General features: G+C 46.3%; 1 protein-coding gene across 2 annotated transcripts in view; it reads left to right on the forward strand.

The window, feature by feature from the left end:
• The window catches only part of LOC126539919 (ubiquitin carboxyl-terminal hydrolase 11-like), a 205,799-nt gene that overhangs the window by 109,498 nt on the left and 79,049 nt on the right, over positions 1-17,252 (forward strand). For both annotated transcript variants that reach the window (XM_050186737.3, XM_055075713.2), the window contains exons 12-13: positions 3,861-3,937; positions 14,262-14,392. In XM_050186737.3, coding sequence (XP_050042694.1) covers positions 3,861-3,937; positions 14,262-14,392 — 208 coding nt within the window. The remainder of the gene's footprint in view (positions 1-3,860; positions 3,938-14,261; positions 14,393-17,252) is intronic.

Below are 17,252 nucleotides of genomic sequence, written 5' to 3' on the forward strand. Positions count from 1 at the left end.
ACCCCACGGGAGGTCCTGTAGATGAATCAGTACCTCATAGGCTTGTCTTCGTGAGCGGCCTTCCACTTCACCTCGTGGAGCACCTGGATGCCTTGGAGAAGGATGTCGGCTAGCTTCGCCTAAAGCAAGCAAGGCTGATGAACATGCGGTTTTCTCGCGCAAGCCAGTGGGAAGTACGTGGTAACATGCTTGTGGCAATCACGTCCCACCGTTTCTTCTGGGTTTCTCAAGCTGAGATGCTGCCGCGGCAACCTTCTCGAATATTTTAAAAGGCACTTTTTGGGGCTACCAAAACGATGCCTCGGCGGAGCTTGTATGTCGCTTGCCGTCCGTGACCCCTCTTTGCAGTTGTTATAGCCGTGCCATTCTTGAACGCCGACAGCCGTGGCTTGTTAACAACATGCGATAAGAGTGCGCAGGAAGCAGAGTTAAACGAGTCAGCACAACTAGAAGCCAGATGGAGGTAGGTGGTGGGGAGGAGAACTGGCCTCCCTGCCATTATAGTTTTCTCGGAACAGCTACGCCATCCCCTATCTTGATTTCTTTTTCTCATGCAACCCGATTATAACAATTATCAGTTATAACAATGGAATTTTCGTGGCACTTAAATATTATTATAAGTGGGTTCGACTGTATGCAAATTACAATCTGACGCTATCATGTCTGAAGGTTGTGTGTAAGTTGGTACTTTAGAACTTTTCTGATGCATCTTACTTTGGGAAATTCAATTTGTTCAGTAATGCCTGCGCCATGCGGAGGGCCTACGTGGATTGGGATGCGTAGTTCGGGATGATTTTTCCGATACGGACAACATCGCCGACACCGACGCCTGATTTTCTTTGACACGGGTCCCTTAAGGGGGACCCTGCGCCTGAAAACATTTTTTTTCAATTCTTTGTCGATTTTGATTAAACTTGCTGAGTTTATGTATTTCAATGTGCTAGTGTTAAATATACATCCAGTTTTCTTCCAGAGTAAATAACTTTCCAGAAATTGATGAAATTCGGCTTTTTTGCATAATTTGCTTGGAGGTGAGCTATCTACAAAACTATACGTGGCATAATAAATATCGACATATGAAAATGTTGTGGAACTACCAAGGAGTGCAAATTGGCAAGTATGGTGTTCTAACCCAACTTAATATCAAATGAGAACATTGCAAACTTCAGTGAGAGAAATCCATCTAACTGCTAAAAACAGAAACATTTTTTAAAAGTTTTCTAACAAATGCAACAATGTGATTTTGTATATTTGCACTCTACACAGCTTGGCCTTTCTGGGGAAAAAAAATTACAGGGATAGTACAAGTAGAAGTAGTACTCGAATGCTAGTCAGACAATGATAAAGAATACAGAAATACAAAAGCAAGAGCACAAGCTCAGAGGTGCAACAAAACAGCATACTAGTGCACAACAATTTTAAAAAAGAAAAAAGACAAAAGTCATCCGGTCATTCACGAAAAGCAACTTCAGGGTGACTCGAGACTATCAATGTTATTGGCACCCCTTAGTGTTTCATAATATGACAAGTATAGGGATCGATGCGGTTTCCTTGCTTGGACCTGCTTTCGCATTGAACCAGTCGAACATCACTCTCTGGCATGTTCCACAACTACTTTCTACCTGCTGTTGAGCCTGCACTTTGTTCTCTAGGAGTCTCGTTGATTGTAACGATAGTCAAAGACATCCATTGTTTTTATGATAAATAGTGCTTCACCTGCCAAAATTAGTTATTTGCTACAATGTCTGTCATCATCTAAAGACTCGCTGGAACTATGATGCTGTGGCCGCCGTATTGCAACAGTAACTGACCCCAGAAGCTTCGCACGTAAGCTGGGGGTGGCCTTTTCAAGCTAAAGATTTCCGGAAAATACAACAACAAAAAACTCACCTTGTGTTTGAGTAAATACGTAGTTACAATTCAGTTGCTTTAATCCAAACTCTGTAGGACCACAAAATGAAACAATTTAACTGCAGTACCTCCAACTACCCTATTTTTGTCAATTCTTTATGGAATGATGGACAGACTCCCTTAAATGAGTACTAAAACAAAATTTCAAAGTTGAGTTAACGTGCGAGATCAATATATGTGGGTACACACACATCGTCTGCAAAATATAAACGGTGAATACAGCTTAGAACATATTTAAAATCAATCTTAAGGTAAGTGTGCGCAGCCAACCGCAAAATGCAGCACCTCCCGACATCGACAACGAGAAATAAATGTACACAACCGAGAAAACGCTATGTCATGAGTTTGCGCTGCCGCCGGGGAGGGCCCTGTGAGCAAGTTTCTCGCTGCTCCGATTGTCTTGGTGTCTTTCCTTTTTTCTTCCTGGTCGTGATGCTGACCTCTTTCGCCACTGACGGCAGCACAAAAATCGGCTAAAATTTGTTTCCGACACGAAGTAATTCATAAAGTTACCTCGAAAGTGTGCATGTTATAAAATGTTGCGTGATATAGTAAATTGTTGGCGTGATTTTTACTTCCAAGCGGTCAGCCGCCACTGCAATCGTCTCTGCGAAGCAGCTCGCCTAGCTAATGTGTTTTCCCATCACCACCGACGGCGTTTGGAAGACTAATTGTATTGTCACTTATCAGCTACATAAATGTGCAGATGTTGATTGTGTTGAAGAATATAGATGGTTTATTGCCAGCTGTGGACGGGTTGCAGGGGCCGTCAGCCTCTGATTCGACGGCTAACGAGCTAGGCCTATATACCGTTTCCCAGTGATCGCCAGCTCGCTTGGCTTGCTGCTCGTTGGCTATACCGTCGGTGTCGATAAGCAGCAGAAGTGGTCCGAGTTCGTGTGCACCGCTGGATGCTTAGCATGAACTCCGCTGAAGAGCTGCCAGATTTGCTCGTTTCATTTCGAGTGCATGCCTTGTATAAACAAAACCAACCGAGCTGAGAGCAGTCCAATGATCTTCCACCAAGACTACGTACCCCCAAGCCTGATGCTGTGTTGACTTTTACCTTGCTTTGTGTCCTGTTCCGGAATATGCTTCATTCCCAAAGTGCGCTCGACGAATGGCTCGTACTACTTGTACCGGTGCGTATGCATATTGATAGCTGTCGCTAGCCGCACTTTCCGAGTCACTGCTTTGTAGTAGATCCAATCAAATGTGGTTGGTGGTGACTACCGCAAAATAGTCGCCGCTGGATGATGAAAACAAGGACGACGAGGATGGCGAGGACAACGCAAAGCAGGACCTTTAATAAAGTTTGTCTAATCCAATCGCAAAGCATGTGCAAGCGTAGTAGACGAATGAGCAAGACGAGGCTGTCGCGCCGGCGAGCGCGCCGGCGTGCGCACGTCACAGTTTTGTGCGATCACATGTCCAGCTCTGTTTACATTCCTTTTTCGGCCCATCTCGTCGTTCTTCAAACCAAAACTTGGACTGGTCGCTACAAACAAGGCTCCAAATAATTACCTGTCGCGCTCTAAAGCCAATGCTGTTTCGTGTGGTGATTACTGGGTCATTAGCTACTTCTCACAGCAGAAAAAAACAAATAAGAGAATTTTTGTGTCGGGAACCCTCTAAGGCATGCACGTGAGAAGACTGCTATATAAGGACTATGGATCTGTTTCCTTTGTGTGTCTTTAGTTGTATGGATGTCAGGGTACCAAAACTCTGGGCATGCTTGGGTTGCTGGTCTGTGGTTCAATCTGTAGTATCACTCTGAGCCTCTGAGCTTGTACCATTGAAAAGAATTTGGGGAAGTCTAGAATGAAAAGGTTGTCAGAGTAAAAACGCACATTTGTCACAATTCGAAGTGTGGAACCTCCACTGCTTGACCAAGCAGTGAAACTTGATCGAGACTAATGGCACTATTATGATTTGTTGTTTCTGTGCAGCTGTGCAACCTACCTGTGAAAGCCGAAGGCGAGTTTGTGCCCCTGTCTCGGATGAGCAACCAACGACACCGGTCAAGGTCAGCAAGATAGTGTTCCCCAGACTAATGGTTCTTTACAGTTGTTCTTAAAGCGAGACAATTTGAGCTAGATCAAAAGATTACGCTTCTGGAACTCGTTATATCATTGTTTGTCTGCAGTACGTTTATAGCGAGAACAGAACTTCTGTATGGAAAAAAATAACAAGAATGCTGAAACAGAGTGGCGCCACCTGTTGTTCAATATGACGCTCATGTGACGTCAGCACTGGCTGATTCACAGAGTGGCTGCTATGTCCCACCACTGCGAACCACATCACTTTGTGCTTGCAACTGGCGAGGCACCAGCACGTCACCTACTCTGGCTGCTGAGATTCGAGTGACCATATCTGGTAAACTGAACCCAAGCGGAGCCACCAAGCAGGTTCCTTTGTATACAGTCAACAAGCGGTTTTTTGAACATTCGTGGTAATTTGGATACATTCACTTTGGATGCATTCTTATAGACCGAAAGTATAAGGACGTTTGAAATTTTGGACGCTGAAACCCTTCACTGTCTGTTTTCGGACATTTTGGTGTGACCACAAGTCCAAAATGGCATTAATTGAAGCCACCACCACCGCCCTTTTGATCATCTCCTAGTAGCCGTAGCCATGAAATCTCCTTCACCGCGTCTACGCTCTTTTAAGGTGTGCTGCCCTTTGAGGAACTTCCACCTAGTTTTGGTTCCACAGCTTCCGAAAAAAGGGCAGGCACAAACGTCATGGCGGCACTTCCTCTTGCATAGGTTGGTAAAGAGGTGGAATAGGAAAGAACAGCTACTAAAGCCCTTTCATGGCGTCTACTACTGGACGAGAGCAGTACAAAGGGGCTTTAGTGCATACAGTTGAACACTTTTATAACCAACTCAATCGTTCCATGAAAAGTGGTTGTTGTATCAGCAGTCCGTTTTATGTCGACACGCCCTTTATAACACCCAAAATTTACGACACACTAACTGGCATCAGCCGTTACGATGTGACACCACCTTGTTCAGAAAATCGAATTTTCTGTACCTTAATTTTTGATCCTCGCACTTTTCTGCATCTAAGTGCAAGTTTGTGTTAAAGGGCCCCTGAAACGGTTCGGACAGATTTTGTAGACGCGTAGGGTACAGCTTAAGTAGAACATTCGCACCACGATTTAAGTGAAGCGTTAAGTATTAATGGAGCTACAAGCGATTACAAGTTACCCTCCTCCCTAGCCATGCTTTTCCTTCTCAACTCGTTCGCCGAGCGATCGGAGCTAAGCGCCGCCTTCACTGGTTCTGCGTCACGATGCGACGTCACATCGTCCACTTCCGGTTGTTTTGGAGCCCGCCCCCGCCCGCGTGAAACCTCTCTGTAGCCGCTTAGCCGTCGACCCCAAGCGAGAGCTATCGAAGCAGCGTGCTTTGCGATCATTCTGTCGTAGCGCCGAACGTGTCTGGTATTCCAGTAATGACACACTAGCTAAGGTTTCGACGGAACAGTGGAGGCATAAACTCAAGCTGATGAAGGAACTTTTGCGTAGACGTACGTGAGCTGCCTGATAGGTCTCCACGGTCCAGCCACCCGTAGGCGCAGAGCTTAACCAGCCAAAGAAAGAGCTAGTATTGCTCTAACCAAGTGTAAAGCATTTTAAACATTTACGAAAACAACGGGTTAACGATTACACTCCTGCGAAAAATTTACACCAGCAGCAAAGAAGAATACGTTTTGTTACTGCTACTGTGTGTGGTTGAGCTCTCTGCCACCAGGTGGCTGCACCTTGCAGACCATTCACATTTGCGCTTCTGTTCATCCCCTGAAACGACACGCAAGGGGCAAGGCCAGTCCCTGTCCCCTTGCGCTTGCGTTTACCGTAATACCAGACTTGCGAAACGCTATTGCGTTAGTAATCTTCCGGTGTAAACTGACGGCCGCAATCGCACAAATCCTGGCGCTGATCAGATAGCGGCAGTCCAATGCGCTGCAGCCATTCTGCTCATCTACTGGCTTGCAGAGGGACAAGATGTCGCAGCTTGAGATGTTTCCAGTCGCTACGTTTGCAGTCCACAACGCAACAAAGTCGAATCGTAGCGTTCGCGAAAAGACAAACCGACACTGATGGCAGAGCTCTCGTCAAGGACAGGGCACGTTGTAACACAAGCAGACGACAATTGCTGTGTGCCGGAAGTGCTCAAGTGTACTAAAAAACTATTCTTGTGTATTCTCTTTAAGTTATTTTCTTTTTACAAAAACAAAGTAACTAACATTCCAACTATTACGAGCATTATATGTTTACACTAAAGTTGGAAAGATTATCGATCAAGCACCCTGGTCAGCCCATTGGATAGCTCACCCCGCTGACGTCATATGGGTGATTTCGGTCATATGGGTAGGGGCGGCTTAAAATTCTGCCGAGCAGTGTGCTGCGATCGGCAGCAATGTGCATTTTTAAAACCTTATAATAAATTGTACGCTTTACGCGGAGCACTTAGATGTGTCAATTAATGATCAGAAGTACCTACACTAGCGACTCCGTACGTTTGTAGAAAATCGTCAAAATCGTTTCAGGGTCCCTTTAAAAATGTAATTAAAAAATTAAGTTTGCCTTATAGTGAAACGTTGTTACTACAAACACCACATTAACAAACTTTTCAGATTAACAACCTTTTCTGAAATCACCTGCTGACTTCTTATGGTTTCAATGGAAAAATATTTCAGTACTACGAACTTCAGAATACTGAACTTTTCGGAATAACGATCATTATTCAGTTTCCACGTCACGTTAACATCTCAGTGCTACGAACTGATAATCCGAAATCTGGAGATTCATAGATTTCTGTGTATCTTCACGGCAGCCGGAACAGTAGACAAGCAGACAACAAGGCGAAGAAAGCAGACACTGCAGTGCATATGTTTGGAAAGCCTGAGATGGCGCTCAGTAAAAAAACGTGGGAGAGGATTTTCATCTATTGTGGAGGCGACCATGCATCGGGTTTAGCGAGCGCATTCTCTGCCCTGACAAGTGTTGGCTGCCAACGGATCTATTTCTCTTCCTTTTTTAACCCTTCATTCTGCGCATGCCTCTTTATTTCGCACTTCTTCCTGCGGCTGTACTAGCTATGCACATGGAGTAATGCAACATCCGTACTCACGGGAATGCCACATTGTCACACTTTGCACTTTCCGAACATAGTCATTTAGTGTGCTTGCACTTTGGAATAGTTCAGGTATCCGCCTTGAGTGAGACAGTTGCAGTGTCCACGGCAAGGAATGTGAAAAACAAACAAGAAACATTGCACTTTGGAGGCAACGTGGAGCTTCCTTTTTGTCGGTAGGTTTCTTAGTGTCGGCGTCTGAATTATGTGCGGCACTCTTATTATGTGGTGCTTCGGTGGTGCGTGGTGACGGAATCTATGGAAAATAGCAACAGCGCGTGCGACCAGCGATGTTTTAGTGGATAGCTCATATGGTGGCATCTTATGAACTGATGGGTTGATGGGTAGAATGGCTAATTTTGGGGTTTCAGTACAACCTTTCAGAATAATGAAAGATTTTAGGTGGTCCCATGTGATTCATTCATTATATGGAGATTTGACTGTTGTTGGTCTTTCGAAACAGCGCCCATCCGGTTCTGATCGCATGCCATTAGAAACTACAAGCACATCAGCCTGTATTCTTTCAAAAGTGTGTGGTATATTTTGCTATCGGCAGAACATGAGTGAATACTGCGTATGATAATGAAGCGTTTCATTTGGCTGGAAAATACTGCGGCATGTCATCGTTTCAAAGGTCTTACTGTCTGTGAAGTTGTGTTTTTTGACATCACTTTCACCAAAATAGTGCAAAGTTCGAAATGTAGTATGCCATTGCTAACCGTTATCAGCAGCAACTTAAGGGGGGATGTGGCAATGAAAACGCATCTTTTTATTTATGGGAATAAATTTGTGAAATTTAGCATGCAGGTGTGATTTGTTATGCTGATATCATAACTGAAATTAGTTTTGTGCTATTATAGTTTTCAAGTTATAAAAATTGACAGCCTGTAATGGTCATCCCCAAATTAATTAATTAATTATTTACACATAAAAAATTAAATTATTGGGTTTTACTTGCCAAAAGCACTTTCTGATTATGAGGCACGCCGTAGTGGGGACTCCAGAAATTTCGACAACCTGGAGTTCTTTTACGTGCATGCACCTAAATCTAAGTACTGTGGGTATGTGAGACTCTTATGCGTCCCCTGATATGTTGTTTTCCCACATAGCTCCCGTGTCTTGTAATCCGGCTTCGCCGCATGGCTTGGTGCCAGCGGCAGTTGGTCTGGTTGAAGCGCATTGCGAGAGATGGCGCGAGTGTGGCTCTGCTAACGCCACCTAATAGCTAGGTTACTTGGGCACGGAAAGGAGAAGGTTCTTCCTCCTTGGTTTGGGTTCGGCAAGCGGCACGGACCTTCTGCACGTGTGCCAATCCATGCCTCTGCGAGACCCTCTCGTGAGGCCTACCCCGGAATGGACGAACACAATCGTTCGAACGCGGCACCATTCGCGTGACCGTACGCGCAAACGACCAGGCGTTAGTGCCCAGCATGGGGCGAACATATTCGCTCATTATCTGGTCGCGGTGAGTCGGACTTCCGCGATTTTTCGCGCGCCCATCGGCATGTTGTGTGCATAGCAACTCGGCTAGCAGGCATTAGTCTATGAAAGGTGCAATAAATGCCCTTGTGATTGTTTGCACTACTGTGTTGTCGTTCCTTTGTCCCAAGAGCATGGGTGAGAACCCCACAGTACACAGGTGTTTTCGTATTTCGTCCCATCAAAATGCGGCCGCCGTGGCCGGGATTCGATCCCACAACCTCATGCTTAGCAGCCCAGCACCATAGCCACTAAGCAACCACGGCGGGTAATTACAAATAAGTTCGCCAAGATTTTCACATCTGCATGTTCTCAACGGCCCATTCTGTGCAGTAAAGCTATTGGTTTATTTTTTAAATGCCAAAATGAGCGTAAAAATATTTATTTTAGCTTTCCTATGCATATTGTCTTACTAATGACTTACAAAACACCCATTATAAATGTTTTTATGAGATGCAATTAAAGATGGACAACTTTATAGCACTCATCAATGTTTCAGAATCTAAGTGCAATAGACAGAAAGATTTTGTCTTGATTCGTTGTGAAATGGCACTGCAATGACTGAAAGCAACTCCACAAAAAATGAAAGCTGAGAAAGTTTCGTTAGTTGTAAACATCTAAATCTTTATTTTGAGCACCTAAAACCCACCTGAGATGTAGTCCTTTGCCTGTGGGGACACATTTTCTTTACATATTGATGTAGTACCGTGTTTACTCACATAATGATTGCACATTTTCTCAACAAAACAATTGACGCAAATTCAGAGGTGCGACCATTATGCGGCTTAAATTTCCTGCAAAAAAAAAATAAAGAATTTTTTTTTCATCTCGCATTTGCTGCGGGATGACAACAGGTCAACAAATAGGTGGCTGCCCCTGTATGTAGTGCGGGACACGAAAACAAATATGGCGGCCGGCGAGCAAGCTGGATGTGCCGAACGCTATTTTTATTCTTCTCGTGAGTACATTACATGCATTGAAACAGTTTTTTCTATATCAGTAATGAATAATATCGTTAATATCGGCAAGTTTCCGGCAATAACTTAGCCATGTTCACTTTGAGGGGACAGAAACAGATGGGCGCGCTTAGCTGCCAGTGACATAGTAACACATGGCGGGCATGCTGCAGAAACTGCGACATTTGTCTTCACTACTATCCTAATACGGCACGTTTCCGCAAAGGGCGGGCGAATATCTTAGTCGTGTTACAAGCGTCGGCGTATGAATAGGGTACACTTCTAACGTACCAGTGTAAACGTGGCTGCTATCATTGCCGCTCGCGATTTGTTGCGTGCCCACGAGTGCAGACGAGAAGAATCGAAAGGCGCCTTTTTTGTTGTTGTAGACCACAGCCATTATAAAGCCTACACATAATAAAGGCGAGTTTGGGTGTAGCCATCTTTTTTTTTTTGGTCATGGAAGTGCGCAAAGTGATGAAAGGAATGAAATGGGGCATCTGTTTGAGAATGGTTGGTGCGTGCAGACTGCTTGGTTTGTCTTGAAGAGTCGTTAGGGTAGCATTCGACAGATAGTGCGATCATTATTAGCTAGACTTGGCACACGAGATATTGCTGCGGCAAGTTCGGGGTGCAATCATTACACGGGAAATAAAAAAGGGCGAATTTTGACGACAAAATTCAGGGGCGCGATAATTACACGAGTGCGATCATTATGCGAGTAAATATGGCATTTTGAATTCTTGCAGCAGTTTCGTGCACCTTAGTTGCCTTTTTGATCATCGTGCATCCATCTGTCGTGCAGAAGCAGGTGACAGCGCATTCAAAACGTCCGCCCTTGTCTTTCGTTGCACAACCTCTTTATTAGTGGAGTTGGAGCTGAAATCCGCAGTTGAATATTTGACGCGAAAACTTCTGCTCCGCCAATGTCACGATGTTGCCGTCATGACCACATGCGGACGTAACGTCCCCATCGCTCGCGGACGAGCCTTCACCATCACTCGTGGACTTGCCATCACCATTTCTCATGGATGCGCCATCACCATCGCCCGTGGATGCGCCGTCACCATCGCTCGCGGACGTGCCTTCACCATCGCTCATGGTCACATAGGTGTTCTGTGGTCGTGTCATCAGCACCTCACACGGGCGCGCTTTCCCAGTCACCCATGTCCGCCAGTCGTGCCTCGTCAACAAGCTTAGCGGCATCCACTCCTATAAGTAGTTCTCTCCCTCTTTTACACGCCTTTTAAGGTCTTCCGTACACATGGGCTGTTCGGAACTTTATTCCTTTGGGGCTCATCACAGAAAAGGTGTGTAAGCTGCCACGATTGTCAATCGCGTTGATCGGAATGCGCAAATGCATGCGAGAGAGGTTCGTCAGTAGTTCAAATCTACAACAGCCAATAGGAGCGCGCCCTGTGCCCCACGTGACTGCTATGCCCAATTGCAATGCTGAATTTTCCTTTTTGCGTTTGCTGGTTTATTTTTCAGTGAAGAAATGCGTTGCTCCGGCTATCTTTAGCTCCGATCTCTCCTCTTTACAAGATGGTGGCGCTGTGTCAACGGATAGCTTGGCGATCCGCGGTGCGTTAGGACCTTCTGAAGCCCGATTTTTTCGCAATTTTTTATGATAGCATTCAAAGAGAGTGCTGTTTTCTCAATTTATACCGCATGTCTCGTTATAATATTTCACCACGAGGTAAATAAAGCTCCGCAGATCGCGAAAAAAATAAATCTGAAAATAGAAAATTTTTACGACTTGACCACCTCAATTGCCGCGTCCCCCTTAAACGAAGTGTCAACTGAGCAGAGGTTTGTTAGCAGCTCCTTATGCAAAGGGCATAGTGACCGGGAATGGCGAGGTAGCCCAAAGCACCGTCCAAAAAGACGCCAGCAAACAGCAGCGCGAGCAGAGCTGAATCGCACGTTGGTAATACGGCTGTACAGCGAGACATGTCTTCTTGTTCACAATCTCCCCCTGGACAAAAAGAGCCATCCTAGTGACTTAAGAATCGGGAGGCAGAGGGTGGTGGTAGGGCTTGAGAGACGTGAGACGTGGACAATGTCACGTCCACGCCGGCGCAAGTCGTCGGGTGGTGACTGGCTCAATGAGCAAATTCAATGAGGATGTTCGCTTCAAGACTTGGTAAGGCCCTTCGTATTTTGGGACGAGTTTCGAGGAAAGTCCCGGCATTTGAAAAGGGACAGAGAGTCACACAAAAGAGCCTGGATCGTAGGTGGTGTTTGGAAGCGCGTCCGTGTGGTTTCCTTTCTAATGCTGCTGTTGCTGTGCCGTAAAGGTGCACGCGAGCTGGCGGCATTTTCCGACTTGTCGGGCGATGTCAAACACAGTTTCGGAGGCGCCAGGACGGTATGGAAGGAGCGTGTCGGTGGTATGCGTAGGCTCGCGGCCATACAGGAGGAAGAAAGGTGAAAATACCATAGTGGCTTGGATCGCGGTGTTGTACGCGTATGTGATGAATGAAAGGATGCAGTCCCAGTTACCATGACCAGATGCCAAGTACATCAAGAGTATATTACTAAGTTTGCGGTTAAGTCGCTCTGTCAGCCCGTTAGTCTAGGGATGGTATACCGTGCCTGTCCGATGAATAATGTGGCATTCCAAAAGCAAACCTTCAACGACTTCGGAAAGGAAGGTGGGGCCTCTATCGCTGACTAATTCTCGAGGTGCGCCGTGTCGAAGGATGAAGCGATGTAGGATGAAAGAGGCTAGATCCCACGCTGTAGCGCTTTATAAAGAAGCAGTTTCGGCGTAGCGTATCAAATGGTCAACAGCAACTATGATGCACCGATTGCCGTCTGGTGTCATAGGAAGCAAGCCGTATCAGTCGATGCCGACGGGATTGTAGGGTTTGCCAGGGCACGGGAGCGGCTGCAAGACACCAGACGGGCGTAAAGGCAGCGATTTGTGGCGTTGACAGTCAAGACTGCACCGAACAAACTTTTGTACAAAATTGTGCATGCCGCACCAATAGTAGCGGTGGCGAATTCATTTGTACGTCTTGAAAACTCCAGCGTGGCCATATTGCGGAGCGTTGTAGAAAGAGGCACATGTTTCTGATCTTAACCCTTTCGCTATCGGACCTTTCTGGCCGTGACGCCCCCCCAGTGTGTGCTCTCCCCCCCCCCCCCCCCTGCGCTTTCCTCTTTGCACACGCGAGATTGAGCCGCGATCAACGGCTCACCGTCGCTCGCTTTCACTCGCGCACACAGCGTATGGTGCACGACGACGATGTTATCGCAAGACAAATCGGGTACGGCCGTATCACAAGCGAAACGTGTAGCAACTGCCAGAGGAGGTCAATCTAGGGTGCCTCCATCTACCGTCCTCCTCCGCAATGCTTTGCCTCGTTTCTCCTTCCTAACTTCGCCTGTCACCAAGACTTTTTTCTAGGTTGCTTTGCCTCGGGCTCCCTCGTACTTTTGCTAGCTCGGAGCCTGCACCGATAACCTTTGAGACGGCATGTCACAGATTTCACCGCTCCAGCAATGGACAGAGACACAATTAAGATATGATAAAGAACATTTACCTAAAATAAATATAATGAGAAAAAACAGCAGACTACCTTGACACACTATAAACAGTATACACACACAGGACACTCCAAAAACTAGCTATACAGATAAAAAGAACCAAGCCCTCAACTGCATATTGTTCCTCCATTCGACTAATCAAAGTGACATCATGAGCGAACGAACGTTCTGACCATCGCCAGTCGTGTCGTACTCCGGCCCAGCGTGGCAAAGGACATTGGCCTGTGTGGTTCTGATGTTGCGTGGGCGTCAACCCCCGATGAGGGCGATGAGGTTGTAGTCTTCCGCACAGACCCCGCGTGGCACAGGACACAGTCTGGGCCAGGCGGCTGCTGACGTGGCCAGGCAGTTGCTTTCGTGGCATGACAGCAACTGGTTACGGCAGCGTGGGATTGGACCGGAGCCACGGAACACAGCCACGGTGACGCAATCGAGGCTCAGAGCTGGAGTTGTCGCTGGCCAACTCACTAACGTCCCCTCTCCGGTCCGCGGTCCCTGAAGCTGCTGCCTACCGTCTCCAGAGCATAGCTGGAGATGCCACTGTCTTGCTTCTCAACCACATCAGCAATGCCAGCTCATCTCCGCCTGCGTCTCCTTTTCCTTAATTTCTTCTTTTTTCGCGCTTCATGTGCTTCTCGCCTGCGGGTCCCTTCTCTGTTTCGTCGACTGGTGTTTTTGTCTTTTTCACATTGTCATAAAGGTCTAGCCGGTGACTCACGACGCGGCAGATGCCTGCTTTAAATCCCTAGTGAACTTTTTCCAGCAGCATGAAGCCACAGAAGGATTTTGAAGGCCAGGTCAGATGACATCATTTGCGGCTGCTCGCCGATTTGCACAAAAGGGCAAAATATCCATCATGGACTGGATGAAACCAAGGGAGAGTACCACTTGATCACAGTTTTCTGTTAAGTTCAGCTAAATAAATGCTTTTTATGTCATTTCCCCCCCCCCCCCCCATTGTAAGCCTACTTGACTTACTGTTTTGAAGTAAGATATTTGGATGCACCTAGTAGTGTTTTCAATTATTCTTCTGATATGATGAACAAAATTTCATCGTCCCTTCGAGTTCGTCTTAAAGCGAGTCTACTGTATTTTGCACAAACTATTTCACATGGCTACGATTGTGGCATGCGGTCGAACATGTTTCTGGTGATTCTGACTCGAATTGCTTGTTGTCAAATGTCCAAACTTGGTGGGTACCTCTGTGTTGCAGGCTGGTGACGGTACCCCTAGTGTTCAGCCAGGAGGGTGGCCAGCCTTGGCGGGCACCAACTCTGGTGCGAGTGCCTTGCCACTGTCCTGCTAGCCATCTGTACACAGCTGCTGCTGCCCACCTCCCACCTGGTGAGTGGTGATGGTCCCGGTGTTGGCCCGCGGTGCTGCCACTGTCCAGCTTTGCTTTTGCCCTTAAAGTCTAACATGAATTTGCCAAAGGAAATTCTAGTTTACTGAGATCACCATAAGGGTCACGCATGTGTGTGCTGGTGTCGTGTAATAACTTGAACCAGAGTTCAAACTGTTATGTCACTGTGATAAAAATAACCATGTGCAGAACAGCATGGTGATCCTGCTAACGCTCGCCGTCTCTCATAGTGACCGCTTATTTAATAGGCAGAATAGAAACCGAATTAGCTTGCACAGAAAATGCTAAGAAAGTGCTGAAACATAAACACTGTGACTGAGTGCCAGTCCCCTGTTAAATAACAGTTTGTGCTTCTTTCGCACATTATGAGAGCACTCTGTGTTATGTGCAAAATGTGCATGAGAGGGTAATATATATACTGCAGGATGTAGAAGTGATAGGTAGGGTAAAGTGCAGTGATCATAGGTTAGTGAGAACTAGGATTCACCTCAATTTGAAGAGAGAAAAAGTAAAATTAGTCAAGAAGAAACAGGCCAATCTAGATGCAGTAAAGGTGCAAGCAGACATATTCAGGCTGGTACTTGCAAACAAATATGCAGCCTCAGAACAGAGAGATGAAGATGACAGAGAGGTAATGAATGAAACCCTAACTAAGCTAGCTTCAGAGGCAGCAATTGAAGTAGGAGGCATGGCAACAAAGCAGCCAGTAGGCAAGCCCTCCCAAGTAACAAAGGACCTAATAAACAAGCGACAAAGAATGAAAGTGTCCAACTCAAGAGATAAGATAGAATTTGCGGAACTGTCAAAACTGATCAACAAGCCAAAAATAAGGGATATTCGAAATTATAGCATGAGAAAGACTGAGGAAGCCATATAAAATGGCCACAGCCTGAAATCAGTGAGAAGGAAACTTGGCATAGGACGAACCATAAGACAAAACAAAAGATAAGCAGGGTAATATCATCAGCAATCTAGAAGTTATAGTAAAGGCAGCGGAAGAATTCTCTATTGACCTGTACAGTACCCAGAGGAGTCAGGATACCTCCATTCGAAACAGTAATGAACAGGATACAGAAACTCCTATAACTGGCGATGAGGTCAGAAGGGCCTTGCAAGACATGAAACGGGGAAAAGCGGCAGGAGAAGATGGAATAACAGTCGATTTAATCAAAGACGGAGGAGACCATGCTTTGAAAACTGGCGACTCTCTATACAAAGTGTCTATCGACTGCAAGGGTTCCAAAAAACTGGAAGAATGCGAACATATACTAATCTACAAAAAAGGAGACATTAAAGAATTGAAAAATTATCAGCCCATTAGCTTACTCCTAGTATTTTATAAAATATTCACCAAGATAATTTGCAATAGAATAAGGGCGACACTGGACTTTAGCCAACCAAGGGAACAGGCTGGCTTCAGGAAGGGTACTCTACAATGGATGACATCCATGCCATTAATCAGGTAACCGAGAAACAGCAGAGTACAATCATCCTCTCTACATGGCTTTCATAGATTACGAAAAGGCATTTGATTCAGTTGAGATACCAGCAGTCATTGAGGCCTTACGTAATCAAGCGGTACGGGCCGCTTACGTAAATATCTTAGAAAATATCTACAGAGATTCCACAGCTACCTTAATTATACACAAGAAAAGTAGGAAGATAGCTATAAAGAAAGAGGTCAGACAAGGAGACACAATCTCTCGAATGCTATTCACCGCGTGCTTGGAAGAAGTATTGAAGCTATTAAACTGGGAAGGCTTGGGAGTAAAAATCGACGGCAAATATCTCGGCAACTTTCAGTTTGCTGATGACATTGTTCTATTCAGCATCACTGCAGACTAGTTCAGGGTGTCGACCAACTGGGAAAACCGGGAAAACCAGGAATTCTCAGGGATCTTGAATAGTCTGGAAAAACTCAGGGAATTTGTGCCTCTATCACGGAAAATTAGCTGTACTTTTATTGAAAGGGTAGAATGTCGAGGTAATGCTGGCTCGAGTAACAGACAGGAATCGTAATGAATCGTCTTTGACGCCCTGTCGTCGACTGGAGGAGTTGCCAGTGTACAATCAATGACCGACTTTCCGGATTCCCGATAATTGGGACGGCTTCACGGCACCACCACGTACCCCATAGAGTCAATGTATCAGAACGTCCGAAATTTCGAACGTAAGAACTCTTCGCCATCCGATTTTCCGGAGGTTTTGCCGTGACCGCAGGTCCGAACCGCATTGATCAAAGGCACCCGCGCTGCCAATTTGATTACCTTGCAGCCTCGAACCGGCGCTCTCGCACGCAGATCCGCTGGCAGCCGTAGCCACCACGGTGGCAACGCTAGGCCTATGTGCTTCGACGTTCTCTATGAAGCTTTTTGCCATTGGATGCCGTGTTTTTATTGAAAGAATTCGCTGCTGTCAGCAATGGCACGGACTCCGCCTTTGTGGTCCTCGCGATTGGCTTAGAAGCTTGGAAAGCATGGTGGTGTTACATAATGCCGGTTCCCGAAAGTCAGCTTCGCCTCCGTACACAAATGTTGCTTGTTGAAGCGTACGCAAAAGTTTTGCAGTGAAGCATAACAAGCGTGTGAAGGGGCTATTGCCATGGGACACAGTATTGTTACGTTTCGCCTACAACGCGCGGTAATGCCGGCGCGGATGCAACGGACGCCGGGGCTTTGTTCAAAACGGCGGACATTTTGGCCTGTTCGACGCCGCCGCAACGCCTACCCGCCAAGCGTGTCCAGGCGTGTTTCAGTGCCACGTGTCTTCGTGTGTGCGTGTGTGTGTGTGTGCCCTCGCTTGTCAAAGCGCGGCAGCCGGGGAGCGGAGTTCCCCGAATGA

Source organism: Dermacentor andersoni, chromosome 2, assembly GCF_023375885.2.
Source record: "Dermacentor andersoni chromosome 2, qqDerAnde1_hic_scaffold, whole genome shotgun sequence".
In the NCBI taxonomy this organism is placed as follows: domain Eukaryota; kingdom Metazoa; phylum Arthropoda; class Arachnida; order Ixodida; family Ixodidae; genus Dermacentor; species Dermacentor andersoni.